The sequence below is a fragment of the Oratosquilla oratoria genome, chromosome 39 (genome assembly GCF_046742065.1).
Source record: "Oratosquilla oratoria isolate Oo_2021 chromosome 39, ASM4674206v1, whole genome shotgun sequence".
Taxonomy (NCBI): Eukaryota; Metazoa; Arthropoda; class Malacostraca; order Stomatopoda; family Squillidae; genus Oratosquilla; species Oratosquilla oratoria.
In genome coordinates, this window is record NC_134815.1 from 1,867,501 (window position 1) to 1,889,800 (window position 22,300).

A 22,300-nucleotide genomic window follows, 5' to 3' on the forward strand; every position below is an offset into this window, starting at 1 on the left:
ACACCTAAAAATTCCCTAAACCCCCATTAGAATATCTTAGAGTATCTTTAAATTATCCCTAGAACTCCTGCACTTGGTCCCTCAATCCAGCTTACCAGGAAAACGCTAGACTTCCACGTCCCTCTCGTCGGATTCCGTGTCGTCTATAACAGTGATCTCATCCTTGTTTCTCACGACGCTGTAGCAGGGAATTTTCTGGATTTCCCTCTGCCTCCGACGCGCCAGAATAAAAACTACCAGGAGACTCACAGTCACAGCCATTACCACTAACGCCACCATCCACCAGAGTGATCTGTTGAGGGAGGACGTAGATATAGATTGTGTAAAAAAAATTAACAAATAAATAGATTAAAATAAATAAATAAATAAATAAATTAATTAATTAATAAAAACTACAGCTTGTGGCATTCTAGCACCAGATATCAAGAGACCTTATGACCCGGGAAAAATAGATCTTACCCGAGAGCTGCTCTAACTGACCCGTGTTGTGCGAGAGGTGTTGTCTTGCACATAAGATCAGTCGACGGTATGGAGTTGATCATCCTGCCACGCAGAACGTCAGGATAGGAACACCTGGACAGGAAAAATAGATCATCAATGGAATAGACTTAGTAACCATGCAGTAGTGAGCGCTGAAACTATCGCTTGTTTTAAGAAGGAAATGGACAAGAACTGGTTCACAACTAGAGTGGTCAACTAATGTTATAGACTTAGGAACCATGTAGTAGTGAGCCCTGAAACAATTGGTTGTTTTAAGAGAAAGTTAAGTAATCTTATGGATAGGGATGACACGTGGTAAGGGACATGGAACTGCCTAGTGTAGGCCTTATGGTCTCTTGCAGTCTCCTCCCTTCTCTCACACACACAAAATTGGTTCCGGGCTCGACCGCTAAATCACCAATCTGAGTTCAATCCCCGCCCATGGCTGAAAAAACAAAACACCACAACACTGCAAGCCGGCATTCCGGCTCTGGTGGGCAAGGAGTTAATAAGTGTGTGTGTGTATGTGTGTGTGTAAGGTCACAACATTACCGATAGCTCGAGTCATCTATGAGCTCCAAACTCTCATACGCGAGGGTAATAGCTGTCGATCACTAGGCCAACACGTGATCAAAAACTATGGTGAAACACACACACACACACACACACACATACACAATCACACACACATACACAATCACACACGCACACACACACATACACACACACGCGCGCGCGTGCATATAGTTTTCCGTTCAGATGTACTGTAATGCAAACATACAATATTAGTCTTTACAAAATTCAGAGACCCTTTAGACCAATGGTTCTCAACCTTTTTCCCGTTTTCTACGTACCCCGAGAGTTCCCAGACCATCGACCCGTACCTACATTAACCTGACACAGAATACAGAACCGTAATATATTAAGACTAATCGAATATACAGTGGCACTGCAGTGTGTATCAAATGGTTCAAATTGTAACGACTTTATTCATCAGTTAAGCATTAACATAACAAACAATGTACGTAACGTTCTCTCTCTCTCTGCAGATTTCAACGTTTGAGTAATCTTTCGCTAGTCATCAAAGTACCCCTGGAAACCGTCCCGAGAACCCATGGAGGTTCGCGAGCACCAGGTTCAGAACCTTTGATTCATGAGACTGCTATTCTTCCTGTTAAAAGTTAAGGATCAAATCATACCCCACTTAAAAGGTAAACAGACAAATAAAGAGATAAATATATAAATAAATGAATGAATAAATTATTACACAGAAAAAAGAATGAATAAATAAGAAATAGATTAGGAATAAGTCCAGTAGGACGAGCCCTATCTCGGTGCGACTGTGGTTCGTTTGGATTACATTTGTTTTTTTAGGTTAGGATAGGGAGTTAAGATTATGTGAGATTAGATTAGACTTGGTTACATTAGAACAAGTACATTGCATTAGGTTTAAATTAGTTAGGTAAGGTTGGGCAGGTAAATTTAGGTAGGTAGGTTACGTTAGATTAGGTTTAACAGTCCAAGTAGACTGCATACTAAAATGCTGTACAAATTATGTGGTAGGGACTACGTCGCATGCATCACAAAGGACGCGCTGTAACCTGACGCGCACACCTACCCGGTCAGTGTGACAGCGTGACCCGACGTTGACCCAAACCAATAACATTAGAGATAATTATGCGCCACGGGGGTTTACTCACGCGGTGTATATATACGGCATCGGGCCACATGCAAAATCGTTCAGTTCTGACCAACCAGTAAAAGGCAAAGTTTCTCACTAACTCTTCTTCTTCATTCCGTAGTTCTCCCACCCACCCACAGTGTAAAACTCTTGAAAGACTATACGCGTGTTGTGAGCTTCAGGATTGCCACCTTCGCCGGGTCTAACCTGAAACTATGCTTCAGTTTCTTGGCGAGAACAGAGCCGACAGTCCAAGACATCCGGCAGTTGCATCGCCAACGGTGGTACTCGATGTGGACGTACTTGAGGCCCTCCCAGTCGAGGAGGTCCTCTGGAAGGTACTCAAGTCGGGTGAAGGAGAAGGTGAGGTCTTGAACTGGGATGTGAGAGCCGTTGACCATCCGTCGGAAAGCCTAGGAGGAGAAGAGGAGGAAAGAATCACATTACGTATTCATTTAACTCAGGGGTTCTCAACTTGTGGTCCATTGACCCCTAGTGGACACGGTGGTTCACAAGTGGAGCCGCCAGCCGAAAGTCACTAGAAGTTAGGGGATGCAAAACGATTAGATTGAGTGTTGAAGTCATCTCCAGGATAGCAATTTATAAGTACGGAGTACGTGTGAAAATTGGTTGAGAACCTTGGAATTTTAACTTCAAGAAGGAAATAGGCAAACACTGGTTTACCAACAGAATGGTTAACTAATGGAATAGACTTAGTGACCATGTAGTTAGTGAGTACTGAAACAATTGGTTGTTTTAAGAGAAGGTTAGGTAACTTTATGGATAGGGGCGACAGGTGGTAAGGGACATGGAACTGCCTAATGTAGGCCTTGTGGTCTCCTGAAGTATCCTCCATTCTTATGTTCTTATGTAAAGATAGGGGTGGCAGGTATTAAGGGACATGGAATTGCCTATTGTAAACCTTATTATCTCTTCCAGTTTCTCCTCTTTCTTATGTTCTTCACCACACCAAAGGAGGACAGACAGGTCCTGCAGTGGGCCATTGGATTCCAACGCTCGCACTCACCTTTTCGTCAATGTCTCGAATTTCCGGGAGGTAGCGGAGGACGATGGTCTCCAGGTTCTCGAGGTCATGGAAGGCGAATTCCTCGATCTTGCTCAACTTCATCATCTGCTCCAGAGTCAACTTGCGCAGCTCTTTCAACTGGGGGAAACTGTCCTTGTCCAGAACCTGCCGAGAGAATGACGGTGGTAAAAGATGCTAGTATCGGGGATGATGATATTTATGATGATAATAATAACAATACTACTACTACTGCTACTACTACTACTTCTACTACTACTACCAACTTTTCACACACGCCCAGGGCTGAAATAATTTCAATATCGCTGCGCTGCGAGTCGTTACTCCAACTCTCGTGGGCGGGGAGTTGGGTGTGTATGTGCATGTAAGGTCACAGCATTACCCATGGATCGGTCATATATGAGCTCTGAGCTCTCTTCCGAGAGGGAAATAGCTGTCGATCACGAGTACAACACGTGATCCAAGACCATGGTGAATCATACACATCACTAGTAACAGCGAAAGCTTACAAACAATCATCCCGGCTCTCGCTCTGATCAATCCGGGAACTGACGTAGCGTCAGTCGACCGCTCTACCGACAACGCTACTGAACGTACAAAAGAACCTCAACCTGATATTAACTAATATCCAGGAATCAAAGTTGACTGCTAACTGTCGCCATAACCCTTCTTTTTAAGCGAATAAAGGTTTCGTTCCAACTCTACTGTTCATTACGGGTAGGAACGGGAGGTTCGTAAAAAGAAGGATTATGAAAGGAGTAGTCTACCTTGATTTGTGACATCAGGGAGAAACTTTTGTATCCTCAGTAGCGAAAACGGTACAACGGTCAACTGGCACTACATCAGTCGGGATGATTACACACACACACACACACACACACACACACACACACACACACACACACACACACACACACACACACACACACACACACACACACACACACACACACACACACACTCATATATATGTGTGTGAGTGTGGTTCACCATGATTCACCATGGTCTTGGATCACGTGTTGGACTCGTGATCGACAGCTATTTCCCTCTTTGTGTGTATGTATGTGTGTGTGTGTGTGTGTGTGTGTATTTACCTAGTTGTATTTTACGGGAAGGGGAGCTATGCTCGTGGTGTCCCGTCTTCATATCGCATTTCATCTAAACTATTTTTAAATTCATGTATTGTTTTTGCACACACTACTTTCTCATCTAACTTGTTCCAACTGTCTATTACTCTGTGAGGATATGTGTGTGTGTATTCACCTCGGATCTGCTGCAGTCTCTGTCGAGACAGCCAGACACCACCCTACGGCAGTGAGCTCAGAGCTCATTAATTGCCGATCTCTGGGTAGGTCTGAGACCACTCACACACCACACACCGGAACAGCAAGGTCACAACTCCTTGACTAACGTCCCGTACCTACTCACTGCTAGGTGAACAGGGGTTACACGTGAAAGGAGACAAACCCATCTTATCTCCGCCCGGCCGGGGAATCGAACCCCGGCTCTCTGGCTTGTGAGGTCAGTGGTTTACCAATCCGCTACCGAGCCGTGTGTGTGTGTGTGTGTGTGTGTGTGTGTGTGTTCACTTGGTCTTTGGATCACGTGTTGGACTCGTGATCAACAGCTATTTCCCTCCTGGAAGAGAGCTCAGAGCTCGTAGGTCCGATCTATGGGTAATGCTATGACCTTGCACACACACACACACCCAACTCCCCGCCCACGAGAGTCAGAGTAACGACCCGAAGCGCAGTGGTACCGAAATAATTTCGGCCCTGGGCAGGATTCGAACCAGGAACTCCAGGCCACTATCGTGGCAGTTCAGTGCTCTACCAACTGCGCCACCGAGAGAAAGAGAGAGAGAGAGAGAGAGAGAGAGAGAGAGAGAGAGAGAGAGAGAGAGAGAGAGAGAGAGAGAGAGAGAATGTGTGTGTGTGTGTGTGTGTGTGTATTCACCTCGGATCTGCTGCAGCCTCTGTTCGAGACAGCCAGACACCACCCTACGGCAGTGAGCTCAGAGCTCATTATTTGCCGATCTCTGGGTAGGTCTGAGACCACTCACACACCACACACCGGGACAGCAAGGTCACAACTCCTTGACTAACATCCCGTACCTACTCACTGCTAGGTGAACAGGGGCTACACGTGATAGGAGACAAACCCAACTTATCTCCGCCCGGCCGGGGAATCGAACCCCGGTTCTCCGGCTTGTGAGGCCAGTGCCTTACCAATTGTGTGTGTGTGTGTGTGTGTGTGTGTGTGTGTGTGTGTGTGTGTGTGTGTGTTTACCTAGTTGTATTTACCTAGTTGTATTTTACGGGAAGGGGAGCTATGCTCGTGGGATACCGTCTTCATATCTCATTATGTGTGTGTGTGAGTGTGTGTGTGTATTTTATGGTATATTCTCTATATGTCAACGTAACCAACGTAACCATATTTGAATATGAATACATGACTTCATACAGAAGGATTATACATATGTAAAGATTTACAATTAAAGAGAGATAACTGTGTAAATATGTATCAAGAATAATATAGCAAACTGTGCCAAAATAACGAAGACAACGCAGAAAAGCGAAGAGCCGCAGTCAAAGAAAACGAGAGATGAAATGACGAGAGAGAACTCATTTGTTCATCCATAAATTTAAAAAAATATTCTGACTGATGAAATACTTATTTAATAGAGACCATTTCCATCCTGCAGAACTTAATTTCAGACATTAAGGAATTAGAATCCATTCAACTTTAATATTGCCTCCGTCACTTATTTTATATTCGGACGAAAAAGATATCTGACTTCAGTCGATACATACATACACGTCACATGTATGTGATTATGTATACAGGGCCCTCACATGGGGGGAGGGGGCGGGGGGCATATGCTCAGAGCCTTTACGTGCCTAAGTGCTACCCCGGGGCAAAGTTCTCAGTGATGCCCTCTTCCCCCCTCCCCCCTCCCCCCTCTCCCATCACCACTTTCCATCTACACCATCCCTTACAACCTGTTTTAGCTATTAGCTTGCGAAATAATTAAACGGATTTTAAAAATTGTATTTATTGCAGAAATGATAACGGAAAAATATGTCATATTCTTTTGATTCTAACGCAAAATTCGTATGTTACGGTAAAATATTAAGGGCTCTTTTGCCCTTTTTTTATTATAATTATTTTGTCAACCTTGTGGGTGTCATGTCCACACTAGAATTGCCGCCCCCCTAAATCTGCCGCCCCACGGGGGGGCATATGCAGGACCCTTACATGGGGGGAGGCAGGGGGGATACTCTTAAGAAAATAATAAGCGGACAACTAGCCATCACTTTCAATGAAGTATATATATCTACATTATATAAACATACATACATACATACATATATTGTACATATGTATACATACACACACACACACACACACACACACACACACACACACACACACACACACACACACACCATGCTGGGTTCGAGTCCTTGGAAGTACCGCATTTCATTTTCTGCATGTCGGCCTACGATGGCTTAGAATTAAAGTGTAATGTGGTTGTTAAAATATATCTCTAATCACTGGGACCCATGCAGTGTTGTACAAAATACTTTCCCGCGTTTGTATACTTCCAATTGTACTATCATAATGGAGATGGGTTGAACGCAAAATTTCATGTATGTGTGTGTAACTCGAGCATACAAATATATAAGAAAAATTGCGCTCAACTTATATCTCTCTTGATAGCCTAGTTGGTAAGTCACTACCGCAATTGTCATTAGGATGTTGGGTTCGAATACATGGCAGTACCACATTTCAATTTCGGCATGTCGGCCTTTGATGGCTTAGAATTAAAGTGCATTGTGGTTGTTAAAATGTATATATACAGTCAGCGGGAATCCCCAGACAGCCAGCGGGATGACATGTCCGTGTCCCCGTCTTCGAGTGTATAATTGTAAGGTTCAAGCTGTTTGTAGACAGCTTACTGAAGAGGACCGAGTCGGTCGGAACGCATAATAAAGAAGTTCCAGTCATATATATATATATATATATATATATATATATATATATATATATATATATATATATATATATATATACATACATACTCGTCTATGTACACATCCGCTTCTTCATATGTTCATATGATTCACTGAGTCCATTTTTCATCGATAAATCTTATCTTGTGTTTATCATAAAAGTATGTGCAGGCGGATTAGCACTCAAACCCAGTCTAATCTTTTAGTTTTATGATGTACACACACACACACACACACACACACACACACACACACACACACACACACACACACACACACACACACACACACACACACACACAGATTTATATATATTTATATATATATATATATATATATATATATATATATATCTATATATATATATACATATTGCTTAGACAAAATGTTGTAGCACATTTGTAAATAATAATCACGAAGAACCCACAGTCGGAATAAAAGGAAACCTAGAAGAAAGTATAAAAAGTACTTTCATGAAGAGAGCTATAGCTATTAGCCAAAATATAGAAGTTATACTTTCTTCTAAGTTTCCTCTTATTCCGATTGTGGGTTCTTTGTGATATATATATACACATATATATATATATGTATATATGTATATATACATATATATATATATGTATATATATATATATACATATGTATATATATATATATTTATATTATGAGAAGAAGACTTAGAGTTTGAATGATGAGGTATTGTTCAAGTAAATACTGAGAACCTTGGAGATGGTCAAAATGTACCAAAGATGAATGGAAAATAATTTTGCGAAAAGGTGGAAGACAGCACAAACAGGAGAGAAAGGTGGAGAAAGAGAAGATCCACGAATATGAAAACGGGATATAAAAGAAGAAAAATTGAATTCACTAAAATTCAAAAAGAGGAAAAAAGTTTAAAGTGGATGTAATTGACAAATGTGGAGGAGCTGTTCATTAGATTGTAAATAGGAAAATGAAGCATAGACAAGGAACCTCCAGCTAAACGTATTTGGGATGATACGTAATTAAGCAAGCTGGAACGATGAAAAAATAAAATACATTTGATATTTACTAATGGAAATGACTTCAAATAAAAGAATGAATGAATCCTGCTGAGCAAGAACAGTTGTTGAAAGTGTTGAGAAGTTTCAGTAGATGGCAGGAAACACAAGAGAAGATTGTGGCAACACGCCACTACTGCAGTTTCCCCTCAACGCTTACAGCATTTTGGTAAAATAAAATTACTGCAATGTAAGAAAATATTACATGTGTCCGTGATAATCAAATTACATGTTGTAAATAATATTGCCACATACTACGATGGCCCTTGAAAGGTAAAAAGCATCTGAGTGTGACATAATTGTATAAATTGTTCAAAGTAAAAAAAAAAAAAATTATTGTATATAATTTATGTGATGGCGGACGAAATATGTAATGGTGTTAGGAAATACATAAGCTATTTAAATCTTATGTCACAGATGTCGCAAATTTTCCATTATGTGATAACTCATTATGTCGAAATATACTTTATCAATCTGGTGAAACTATCATAAACGTTGGTCAGACCGATGTACCGGGCACAACTATAACGTCCCTGTGACCTTGACTTCCAACCTATATCTAAGAAATTTGATGGGGTCCATGCTTGGAATCATCTTTATAAGGCACCAAAGTATGTTTATGATCAAAGCAAGTTAAGAGGCCAAAACGTGCGTGACAGCGTTACAGACAAACAGATGTAACATAGTTGTTCTTTCGACAACTAATAAAACAGGAGTTATACTACGATGAAAGTGGAAATAGGAGTCCATAAATTACTCCAGAACTTGGGCGTGTGGAAAACCTTGGTGCTGAATGGGATATCCATTTGGATATTCACAGAATACAGAAAACAAAATATGAAAAAATACTCGATCTTGTATGTTCTCTACAATAATAAAAATGTCCTAAGGTTGGAAAAGGTAAATGCTGTTCCAATTTATAAGGTAGGAAGTATGGAGGAACCTCAGAATTGTCGATCAGTGCAGTGTCCTTGCCCAATGTGATAATCAAAGAAGAAGAATTATGAAACAAAATTCCTAAAGGTTATGGACGTCTTAACACATAACCAATTTGTTTTCAGAGAAGGAAGGTCTTGTGTAACCAACTTTTCATGTGGCAAAGTTTGATGTAGTGCATGAGAATTATGGTTAGATGAAGTGAGTGTATTTGGACCAGAAAATCTTTGTCTCTAATATGAATCACAAAAAATTAATATTGATGTTGGATAATGTAGGAGAAATCCTCCAAAAAGAGACTATTGGAGAAGATGAAGGATGTCCCGAAGGAACCATGAAAACAGTAGTACCAGTAGCGAAGGGTGAGTTATCAAGTGAGAAGTGACTGGTGGGGTCCCACATGGCTCAGTACTGGCGCCTCTCATGTCGTTATTGCACGTCAGTGAGATGGTGTATGATACCTGTTCACTGACGACACCAAGAAGATGAAAAGGGTAAAAAAATAGAATAAGATAAAATAAAGAACATTGTAAACTGTGACAGTGAGAACCAGACAAATCGCCAACATGTGACCCACTAGAACGGGGGTGGGTAACCTTTGGGACGCGTGCAAAACCCTGGCACACTAACGACTTTTTCCGGCACACGAAACCCAGAGCTCACCTTAAAAAAGATAACTGATAAATCCCCAACTTCTTTTGTGTGATCAATGCTAACCGCACGCTGCGCTGGGAGCTGGGGGTGGTGGATTGGGGCCCTTCTGGGAGGTGACTGGAGGGAGGGGGCCCATACTCGTATGGAGGCCTATCATTTATGTTACTCTGTTGACACGCGAGGACATTTTGTATCAAATATTTGGCTGATTTTGGCACCCATACCCAAAAAGGTTACCCACCCTAGATCTATGACGAAAGTCCCCGTCCCAAGTCGGGAGGCACCTGGGGCTAAATTCATAAAAGATCCTCACCTCTAAGTCTAGACGTAAATCTTCAAAACGGCGGAGATTTTACCTAAATCCCTATGTCAGCGACCTAAATTATTATGTCTAAACATAACCTCGACATTATGAACAGCTGATTTAGGTAAAATCTCCGCCATTTTGAAGATTTATGTCTAGACTTAGGGTTTAGGGTCTTTTATAAATTCGGCCCCTTGTCCGTCGTTACGTCCTGTATGTCACATGTTGGCAAAGGTGGATCACCTTTATGTGTACCTGTATCGGGTTGGCTGAGAGTTCGAGCTCGTTGAGCGTGGAGGCCACGTTCCGCAGAGCGTCACTGGGAACTTCTGTCATTCCGTTGTGCCCCAGCTTCAGGGAGAGCAGTCTGAAAGGAGACGTGGGGTTTTAGTCAACATTTTTCTACCCTAACCACTTGACTTCGGCCTTTAGACATGCCTTATCAGTGTAACCCATTGTAAGGGGAGTTTGGGTTTCTGTGTGCGTGTAGGTACTAATGTAGGAGGATTTTTTTTCTTTTTTGCACACAAATGCTTACCTATTTGTCCCCCCTCGCTTCATATATAGGCCTACACACATAAAACACACGCAAGCGTTTCTTTGGTGCCTTCATAACTTTGCCTGAACTAAACCAAATTGTCTAAGAGGCAGCCAGAATAAACACAAATCCAATGTTAAAAAATATAGTGTTTGTCCTAACTTCAACAACTAGGACTTAGGAAGAGGCATGTTTATCAGATAACAATTTTTATCAGAAGGGTCCAAGTCTCTTATCGTCACAGTCAAGATTAATAAAACGCAATATCCTTTTTTTTTTCTTCTTCTTCTTTTTAACGCCATCTTTCTTCGTTCAGCTTAGAAGGCGCTAGAAGGTTAAGAATAGCCTCGGTGAACTCATTAAGGTATTCAAATGGGCCAAGGGGCAAGGGCGATGCAGACAAGGTCATCATATTAAGATAATAGGGCAGGATTCGTAATAATGGATTTAAATTGGGCAATTTTAGATTTGAGAAGGAAATTGACGAAAACTGATTCACCAGTAGAGTGGTTGATGAATGGGATGGACTTAGTGACCATGTAGTATTGAACGCTGAAACTATTGGTTGTTTTAGGTGAAGGTTGGATAAATCTATGGATACAGATGACAGGTGATAAGGGACATGGAACTGCCTAGTGTAGGTCTTATGGCCTCTTGCAGTCTCTTTCATTCTTATGTTCTTATGTTCGTTTTTTTTTTTTCTAATTCCAAACAATTTTTTTTTTTCTCAGCTTAGACACTCGGAGCGATAAGGCAACTAATATTCTAGAAGTCGTTGCCAACTAGTGAATAAGTTAGGAAGAAACATGCTGGAAAACTATGAAAACCAAAGTCACAAAAAAAAATATATATATGTCGCGAACTGCCCCTATCAGGAAGCTAGGTCGGTGCCCCTTATAGAGGACTTTGTAACCTGGAATTTTAATGAACCATGCCCTTGGTTCAACTCGTTGGTGGCAAGGTTTGAATTGTTGTCACCTCGACCTCCGCCGTAAGTAGCGACGCTCTAACGAGCTCGGCCAGCGGGGAAAGGAAACTAATATTAACCTAACCCCACCTATCCTTTCCTAAATTCATGACAGTTTCTATGATTTTCCCTATGACGTTTTCTTTTCGGGTGAGAGAAAAAACTAGGCAATTAATCAAACATATACAGAAATAAACCTCAGACATGAGTAGAAAAGTACTACTTTTTGTCTACTTAGTACATGTAAGGTATTGATTCTTAACCTTTTTACCGTCGCTTTTATTTACAGTAATTAAAAAAGTGAGTTTATGAATAAAAACATGGGCGAGATGCAGGGATGACCCGTCATTCAGGAGGAGCCAAGATAAGAGGAAGGGAGGGAGGGAAGGGTGGTGGATGGGAGTGGAGTGGGTGGAAGTGGAATTATGTCTTTATGTCTTTCGTTACCTCTCTTAAAGAGTACGGAGGGGGAAACCCTTGGTGTATGTATATCAGATAATTTGTATGACCTTCGCTCAGAGGATTCGAACCTACTGCTCTGGCGCCAAGAGGCTTCCAAAGCCAGTGCCTTAAGCCACTCAGCTATCGATGGTTATAAAAATTGTCTGATTGATGTCGGTCTTCACTAGTGAATTTCTCATATGTATGTGTGTGAATATATTGGTTAGATATTTTTTTTTTCTAGACTTTCTATGGGAAATTCCTACCTACCCCTTTCTCTGCTCGTAGAAGGAGGTCTATCTTTCTTTTACGATATTATCTATCTATATACCCAAAGGTTTCTTTACCCTTATATGGGGGTAGCCATCCAAGACACACACACACACACACACACACACACACACACACACACACACACACACACACACACACACACACACACACACATACACACACACATCAATCATTTGTTTTCCCTCTTTTATCTTAGCTTCTTGCGGATGACGGGTCATCCCTGCCCCCCACCTCACCCGTCCACTGCCTGGATCAGAAGCAATGCAGCAAGACATAGCACCACTACACTCCGCAAACAACAACTGACTCACCTCAAATTTCCCTCTACTCTCACTAACCATTTCCAATCCTCTTCCCATTTCTTTTTAACCAGGCGGAATTATTCTCCGCGAATGTTACCATACAGTTGCTATGCAATCCTTAAATTTCACTGAATTACGTTTTCTTTCAACTTTTCTTCATGATGACTCGAATGCACACCCCTCTGATTTATCACTCTTGTCAGTTCATATGGTTTTCTTTATCTAATGAATTTCCTATAATTTTATTCTATTTTATCTTATTTCATATTACAATTATCTTATTTATTTATTTATTTGTTTATATATTTATTGATCTATTTTAAGTTTGTGGGGCTGTCACCCGCCAGGACGCCAATCTTGCGTCGGTCCAGAGCCACAATAAGCTATCATTAATAAATCACATCATCAACCTGACCTGACCTGGTGTTATGCTGGAACATGTGCCCGGGGACGTCGCCCAGACCCGTCGACGTCAGGTCCAATGACGTCAGACTGGTGAGAGCGGCGAAGAACTCCGGTGAGAGGGAGAGGGCGGGGTTGAAAGCCAAGGAGAGGACCTTTAGTTCGGGCGAGTCTTGGAGGAGGGAGTCGGGGAGTTCTGTCAGCTGGTTGTAGCTCAAATCCAGAGATGTCAGCTTCGTCAGGCCTGCCAGAGCCTGTCGAGATATGTTGAGGTTAGAGTTATCTTTATTAGTTACTTTCGGCAGGTCAGTGAACATTAATTTCGTCCAGAATGAGTCACGACAAAAGTAAATCTCCGGCAAACAGAGGGTCATTCTCATAGATGAAATACAATCAACAAGAACCACAACAACAGCAAACAAGGGACATGTTCTCGAACGGGCTCTTGGTAGAGGTGGGAGGGAGATGGAATCAAGACAAGGAAAGTGAATGTGTGTAGCCTTGAGAACCCACTACAGGACCACCGGTCTATCCGTAAGGGGTCGAAGCATCCCCCCCCCAAAAAAAAAAAGTAATAATAATCGTGCGATGATTAATAAAAGGTTAAAGAGAGTGTAGCGGATTCACTCGGAGGAGAGCCTCGAGAATGAAAGATAGATAGATAGATAGATAGATAGAGAGAGAGATAACCACTGCATTAAACCCACCTGTGGCTGGAGAATTTCCAGGTAGTTGTTACTTAATCGAAGCTCCTCAAGACTTGTGCAGTACTGAAATTTATGAAAATCGCCGTTAATGGACTTAAACAAAGCAGGAGACATAATGTCGAGCTTTTATTATGACAAATGAGTACGTTCTATCCACCCAAGTATAACTTCCCCTATCTCGATTAAGACTTTGATTGTTATTCGTGAGATGTATATTTGATAGGGCTGCCGTCAGACGACTTTACTCAGTCGACACTGGGTCGGCTTTCTTGTTCTTACCTCACGGGTCACCAAACTTTTTCACATCGGACAAATAACTGAGAGATGAAAGAATGATGAGCGAGGGCCGCATAAACCTTTGGTCAATGCAATATAATGAATACACAAAAAAATTATTACAAAATAAAGACAAACAATGTATTCATTTACCAATTCACAAAATATGTAGAGTGCATTGGTGGGTCGAATGGACTGACCTCACGGGACAAAGTTTGATGCCCCCTGCCTCACCTGAAACACTCTGTCGGAGATATTGGTGATGAAGTTTTTGGCCAAGTCGAGCTTAGTGAGGTGATCGACGCCGTAGAAGACGTAGGGGGTCAGATGGATGATACCCGTGCCCGACAGGTCGAGTTTGGAGTAATTCGATGGAACCATCAGGCACTCTGAAGAAGGAAAAACATCTGAGTTCGAGTCTTTAAGTCGCGAATGACTGAGACATCTGATTTTAAGTCGAGGTGAGAATGGCGGTTTGCAATTGGAAAGGAAGTTTGGAAGTGAGGAACTACAAACACGTGTGTGTGTGTGTGTGTGTGTGTGTGTGTGTGTGTGTGTGTGTGTGTGTGTGTGTGTGTGTGTGTGTGTGTGTGTGTGTGTGTGTGTGTGTGTGTGTGTGTGTGTGTGTGTGTGTGTGTGTGTGTGTGTGTGTGTGTGTGTGTGTGTGTGTGTGTGAGAGAGAGAGAGAGAGAGAGAGAGAGAGAGATCCGCCTTACCTAATATTATCCCCGCGGTGTGAACTTTCCGACAATCGACGCCATCGTTCTTGCCTTCGTAGTCGTTGGGCGGACACAGACAACTCGTGTTAGTTGAGTCCTGAAAGTCACAAATGTCCCATTCCATGTTCCTCCACTTCCGTATGTCTAAGACGCTATCCGTCCTGCAACTGGCGTCACAAGGCGTTGTCAACGTAAGTAGTACCGTTGCCATAGTGACCACTACAAGACTTCGGATGCTCACCGTAGGACAGGGTGATGGCGCCATGGTTGTTCAACACGCGTCGATGAAGTGTGGATCAGAAGAGGTCCGACGTTGATACAAACTTGGCTGAAGAGTGCATAGGGAGTGAGGGAAGGGGGCAAGGGCACCCAAAAACTTTGTGTAGATCCGGACAGCGCTGAAGAGTTCGTGAGGGGTTCTTGCCTAAACTTCGGTTGGACCTGTTGAATCTTGTGGCCAAATTCCTCACCTTCAGTCGCTCTCAGAGGGCGACTGGATTCTCTGTAAAAGAGACGATGCTATTAATGAAACCAGAGAACCTTTATTAGGCAGAAGGTATACATAAAATTGAGTAAAACCGTCTGAACAAAATACTAAAAATTCCTGAGGGCTGTGAAAAGGTTGAAGTGAAATGGTTGGAATCGTGTTTTTATGTACGATGGTATTCTATCACCGAATGAACAGGGAATTGGTCCTTGTAGAACATAGGCAAAGACAAGGAGCGTTGAAGCCTCTTCTTCTTGTCTTTGAATATAAATGCCTCTCTAAACCACGGACCACTTAGTGGACCGCATACTTTCCCCAAACAAGACAAATTCAGTGATGACAAGTTGTCTTCTCCAGAAGGATAACGGACAGCAACGCATAAAGTATGGGATACAATTGGTCCTCTTAATGCAGTGTTTCTCAAACGGTGTGGCCGGGCGCGCTAATGCGCCCTGGAAGGTAGCCAGATGCGCCCCAAGATAACAGAAGATTCAATTAATAGAATATGCTTATATTTTAAAAATTTGTATAATTTTCATATATTTTAGAGACACAAAAAATGTGGTTTAATAATCAGCGTCAACCCTTCGCCATTTGACATTTTGAGCTGAAGGGCAAATTCCTTAATCTTTAAGAAGCAATGGCGGCATGGATAATCCTTTCCCTTTTTCTTTCCTAAGGGATTCAAATGAATCATTTCTGATCCCCCCTCCCTCTCAACTGATTATTGAATGACAATCCGGATCTTTTAATACTTTCCGTTTATTTTTTATATTTTGTTTTACATGATTTGTGGGAGTTTGTAATGAACTAGTTCCTTTTTTGGGGTAGAATCAATGATGCGCCCCAAAGTTTTGGTTAATTCATAGGTGCGCTTCAAAGTTTTGGTTAATTCATAGATGCGCATTGATGTAAAAAAAGTTTGAGAAACACTGCCTTAGTGGGACACAGACTTCCCCAAATGGGGCTACAAACCGAAAGTTAGTGGGAGTTAGTGAATGCAAAACAAATTCAGTGTTGGCAAGTGGTCTTCTCCATAAGGTTAACGAACAGCATCGCATAAAGTATAGTACACACGAGAAAATGTGTTGAGAAGTTTTGACCAGCATCTTTACATTACATTAGAGTGTCAAACTCCCATTTCATAGTATGTTATTTACACTGTACCATGGACGTAAGGGGGTTAAGGGGGGGATGAAGTTGCCCACCACTCCCGTAGAAGCTCAGGGCGTGTTTTAAACTTTGACGATCGTCACGTATAATTTCGTTACAGTCTCAAGTTACAAAATATCATTGTATGGCTGATGAAAGTCAAAATGTAAATCTTGTAGATAATGTAAATATATGCCTAAGCGGCCAGTTTGAAGTGTGTATATTGATATATCATCCCTATACCTATAACATAGTATCTTTGATTTTGCACCCCGTTCAAAGATTCCTAAGTCCCTATACTGTGCAATGACAAGTTAGCTGAACGACCTATTATACTTGGCCTCTTGATTCTACACCTCTTCTATATAACAAGGATGTCTGGGGTCGTGGTCTCACGGCTTATCGTGCAGGACTGAAGGTCACAAAAAAAAAAAAAAAAAAAAAAAAAAAAAGCGATGGAAATTGATTTTCCGGCATAGATGGTGCTGTATACGCACAGTCTCTCAGATTACGTTTTTTCAATAAACCAGTACAACATGTAGAACAGTGGTTCCCAACCGGTGTGCCGCGGCAAGAAGGGGTGCCGTGAGATCAACTGAGGGTGCCGCCAAAATTGAGGGCAAAAATAATTTTCGTATTGCCGACTCTGTCATCCATTTTTGTCCATTAAAGCAGCATCAGTGTAAAGATGAGTATTTTCATATTATCCAGGGACAAAAATTTGTTACACTGATGTTGAATCAACAAAATACTGACAAACTAGAATTTAGATTTTGTAATAAGGGTGCCGGGGACTTCTGAAAGGCTTGGCAAGGGAGTCTCAAGCCAGAAAAGGTTGGAAACCACTGATGTAGAAGAATATTTTTTTTTAACTTCGTTTGACTTTCTTCTCAAAGTGTTCTTTTGTGCGTCTTCACTACAGAAACGAGTCCTGGGGTGCCTATGGAAAAACAAAACAAAAGATATAATTCCCGTGCTTTGAATTTTTTTTTTTTTTTTACTTCAGGAATCTATATGAAGACTACGCCTTTTCACAGACTCCTTGACTCCTTTTTCTCTTTGTCACATAACACATTTTTGTCACAGACAGAACACTTTTTTGTCACATGACACACTTTTGTCACAGACAGAACACTGACGTATTGGTGACAGTGATAATTTTCACGTAGTTATTCTTGCTGCCGCCAGGTGATTTTATTCAGTCGTTTGAGGGATATGTACCAGGGGTGGGCAACCAATGGCACGCGTGCCAAACATGGCACACTAACTACTTTTTCTTCCGGCACGCGAAACTCATAGCTCACCTTAAAAAAGATAACTAAGAAATTCCCAACTTCTTTTGTATGACCATTGGTAACCGCATGCTGCGCTGGGCGGCGGACTGTGGCCCTAGGTGAAGGGAGGGGGCACCACACTCGGTATGTAGGCCTATCATTTATGTTATTCTATTGGCACGAGAGAAAATATTGTATCAAAGATTTGTCTGAATTTGGCACTCACACTCAAAAAGGTTGCCTACCCCTGTTGTAGACCATCTCCATGGACTCGTAGGTGGTTGTGAATGTTTTTATGTTATTTTGGCTGCTGACTGTCGATTTTAATCAGCTGGAGGCAGAACTCCGTGCACAGTGAATAATTTCAGAACCTCCTCTTCTACGATGACTCAACTTATTTTATTTTGGCTGACGCCAGACGATTTCATCTACTTGAAGGGCAGCCTGCCCTCATGCTCAACAAATTAATACTTTGGGTTCGTGGGGCCTCTTCCGTAACTGATTAAAATCGCCTGGCGGCAGATAGAATAAATATACAAGTAGAGTCGGGTAATTGAAGGAAATTTTTATCGACCCCTTCATTGCAATGGTGATGATTTGATGGTTGTGGTTCACGTCAGATTTAATCCTTTCTCCTCCTCCTTTCTCTATTTCCTTCTCCTCCTCTCCTTCTTCTTCTTCTTCTCCTCGTCCTTCCCCTTCTGCTTCTTCTCTTTCTCCTCCTCTCCCCTCCCCTTCTCTATACCTACCCTCCTCTTCCTGCTCCTCCTCCCTATTCTCATCCGCCTCCTCCTCCAACCTCTTCTCTTCCTCCTCCTCCTCGTCCTCCGATATCTTTTCTTCCTCCGCCTCCTCCTCCTCCTCTGTCCACATCCACAAGACCAAACCCCGCAAGTCCAACGCGAGTCAAGGCTTGGCCTACATTCCCAAGGCCGCTGGATAAGGCCCATTTCCACGGGTCTGGTCACTCTCCGCTCACACCAGCAATTCCATCAAGGGTCCAGGGGCCCTTTGGGGCCCCGGGGTTTTTCAGAAGCGGGGCCACGGTACGATAACTGGGATGCGAAGTGATCTTTTTAGCTTTGAATCAATCTCCATGAGGTTGGGGAACAGCATCGCATAAAAGAGGTAGTTCGTCTAGGCGTCACGAGGACCACGAAACACATGGTAAGCTCATGGAATGGGCAGACCAACTAGATCAGGGGTGGGCAACCTTTTTGAGTGCGGGTGCCAAAATCAGCCAAATATTTGATACGAGATGTCCTCGCGTACAAACAGAGTAACATAAGTGATAGGCCTACGTACGAGTATTGACCCCCTCCCGTCCCTCCCCCACTAGGGCCCCAATCCGCTTCCCAGTTAGAGATTTATTAGTTATCTTTTTTAAGGTGAGCTCTGGGTGTCGCGTACCGGAATAAAAAGTCATTAGTGTTCCATGTTTGGCACGCGTGTCAAGGGTTGCCCACCCCTGGCCCAGGTCGAGGGTGAGTTGGAAGGTTTCTGGTCGAATGTCCTCGGAAGAGATAGTCGATATGGATTATTCCCATTCCGCCAAATTTCCATTACGCCAAACTCCCTGACTTAACCTAACTTGATCTAACCTAACATAACCTGACCTAATCTAACCTGGCCTAACCTAATCTAACTTAACCTGACCTAATCTAACCTGGCCTAACCTAATTTAACTTAATTTGACCCGATTTAGCCTAACCTAACCTGACCTAATCTAACATAACCTGACCTAATCTAACCTAACCAGGCCTAACCTAATCTAACTTAACCTAACCTGATCTAGCCTAACCTAACCTAATCTAACCTGGCCTAACCTAATCTAACTTAACTTGACCTGATTTAGCCTAACCTGACCTAATCTAACCTAACCTGCCCTAAACTAATTTAACTTAACCTGACTTGATCTAGCCTAACATAATCTGACCTAATCTTACCTTACCTGGCCTGACCTAATCTAACTTAACCTGACCTGATCTGAACTAACCTAACCTAATTTACTTAACCTGGCCTGACCTAATCTAACTTAACTTGACCTGATTTAACCTCACCTAACCTGACCTAATCTAACCTAACCTGAATTGATCTAACCTAACCTAATGTGGCCTAACCTGACCTGTTTCCAAAAACTGACTGGAGGGAAGACGCACTTCACATACGTTGTTCTGGTTAGCACCAAGCGGTTTTATTCAGGCTTCGAGAACTGAATGAAATCGTCTGGCGGCAGTGAAAAAAAACTCAAATTCCGACCAACGTGTGAAGGCGTTATCACACTGAGCTATTTTTCCTCCGACAGTTGGAGCAGGTGTCCACCTCGCAGCTTTCGGGAGGGAATCTGATGATATGCTGGAGGAAAAAAAAAATCCTCCAGCATAATATCAAATGACATTCTATGTATTTTTGTTGAGGATAAAAAGTTTGCCATCGCGATTTGACGGCGGAAAAATTGCTGGAGGCGGGAGGTAACGCCGATTAATCGGAGGTTGGAGGAAAAATAGCCCAGTGTGATAACCTCTTTAGATTTGGTACCTCAGTCAACCGCATTGCTATTGAGACACAATTCAGATTTTGTTTTCGGTGACGTCATACGATCTTATTCAGCTGACGATGCTCTTTCTGATGGCGAAATGATCAGAGTTAACCCAATTAATCTCATGATTACAATGCCACACTTTAAATCTTTTGTTCTGGCTGACAAAAGACGATTTTATTCAGCTGAGGGGAGGACTCCATGACGGAGTGTTTGATGGACTTACCAAAGGCATAAGATTCTGTAAAGGAACTCGGATCTCCTGGTGGAGGTTAGAATCTCCTGAAGAGGAATTAGATTAGTTAATCTCCTTGTACGAAATTGCTAACTCGCAGATACAGCTGGAGGAAAAAGTCCTTCATATTTTTCTGTTTCTACAGCCTAGATCAGGGGGATGGGCAACCTTTTTTAAGTGTGTGTGCCAAAATCAGCCAAATCTTTGATACAAATTATCCTCGCGTGCCAACAGAGTAACATAAATAATAGCCCTACACACGAGTATGAGCCCACTCCCTTCATCTCCCAGGAGGGTCCCAATCCGGCCCCCAGCGCTGCACGCGGTTACCAATGGTCATACAAAAGAATTTGGGGATTTATCAGTTATTTGTTTTAAGTTGAGCTATGGGTTTCGCGTGCCGTAAGAAAAAGTCGTTAGTGTGCCATTGTAGCACGCGTGCCAAGAGTTGCCCACCCCTTTGCTGGTGACGTCTGGCAACGACGAAAACAGCGAACTTTGTCGCGAACGAAAGAACAATAGGGTTTACATTTGCAATGAAGCTGTCATTTGCGCTGTTCCGGTGAATATTTTGTATTTTGAATATGCCGGTACCTGTGCCAATCAGGTTCTAAATTTCACCAACAGTCCTAAAGCGTTCTTGTCTGATACTGTATGGTGTCGCTGGAGACATGATTGTTTTTGCACTATTCAAATGCTGTACTAATCCACAGATGTATTTATAATTCAGCATGCATGTAAGGTTTTAGTTTATATACAGTGTATATATATATATATATATATATATATATATATATATATATATATATATATATATATATATACACTTAGGGCGCAGGTTTTCTTCTATACACACTGTATTGAACACCACAGCATTTTCACAGATATTAATTTTCTTCTTAATATTTTCAAGTTTCCTCACTAAAGTTCTTATATTGGGAGGATGAGGAAATCTTGAAAATATTAAGCAGAAAATTAATTACTGAAAATGCTTTGGTGTTCAATTCAGTATATATATATATATATATATATATATATATATATATATATATATATATATATATATATATATATATATATATATATATATATATATATATATATATATATATATATATATATATATATATATATATATATATATATATATATGAGTTACAGATAAGATGAAACTGTCGTTAACTTTGGTGTCCGTGTTTGTCTACAGCTCGCGTAATCGCGTTTCACCAAGTCGTCAATCCCTTGTGGAGCCGATGAGTGAAGCACACCTTAGACACAACTCACTCCGAGTGCAGAGCCCCCCACCCCTCCCCTCCTCCGCCATCGCCACTTGTCACTATTCGCAGGACCTCACTCTAGTGAAGGAGGACCTTAACGCAGAAGGAGACACTTCGGCGGTGCTACTTACGTCGACCAGAGACGAGGAAACCGCCGCGAAAATATTCCCTGCGATCGGAACTTCTTTCACACAGCCTTAGCAGACGACACCTGACGCAAGCGCTGTCGACACTGTAGGCGCGCGTGATATCAACAAAGATTGGAACCAGGAAGATTGTGGGAGGAGTGGGGGGACGGTTATCTTATCTTAATCCCCTCCTTCCCCCATCCCAAGGCTTTATCGAACCAATATGTCGTTTGAGCTAGATGCGCATGCGCAGGGCTACAGGTCACTGTGAGGCATTTTTTTATTTTCAGGCGACACGGAGCTTCTGCAGAGAGACTGGACTGAACTGTGGTGGTGTGGGAGGAGGAGAAGGACGGTGAGGGGGGTGAGGAGTTGTTTGCAGTGGAGGAGGAAGGCAACGTAGTCC

The 22,300-nt window shown here is 42.1% G+C and overlaps 1 protein-coding gene across 2 annotated transcripts in view; it reads right to left on the reverse strand.

Annotated features, from left to right (window-relative positions):
* Positions 1–22,047, reverse strand: part of LOC143020242 (uncharacterized) — a 23,312-nt gene extending 1,265 nt beyond the window's left edge. Inside the window, exons 1-10 of one of the 2 annotated variants that reach the window (XM_076176417.1) lie at positions 21,898–22,047; positions 14,800–15,304; positions 14,318–14,472; positions 13,808–13,870; positions 13,119–13,354; positions 10,412–10,523; positions 3,189–3,353; positions 2,369–2,574; positions 481–573; positions 1–292 (exon numbers count right to left, since the gene is read on the reverse strand). The exon at positions 1–292 is cut by the window's left edge and continues 1,265 nt beyond it. In XM_076176417.1, the coding sequence (XP_076032532.1) occupies positions 106–292; positions 481–573; positions 2,369–2,574; positions 3,189–3,353; positions 10,412–10,523; positions 13,119–13,354; positions 13,808–13,870; positions 14,318–14,472; positions 14,800–15,067 (1,485 nt within the window). In that variant the 5' untranslated portion in view covers positions 15,068–15,304; positions 21,898–22,047 and the 3' untranslated portion in view covers positions 1–105. Of the gene's footprint in view, positions 293–459; positions 574–2,368; positions 2,575–3,188; positions 3,354–10,411; positions 10,524–13,118; positions 13,355–13,807; positions 13,871–14,317; positions 14,473–14,799; positions 15,305–21,897 lie in introns of both variants that reach the window. The other variant, XM_076176416.1, reaches the window with a different exon arrangement.
* Positions 22,048–22,300: the final 253 nt, after the last annotated feature.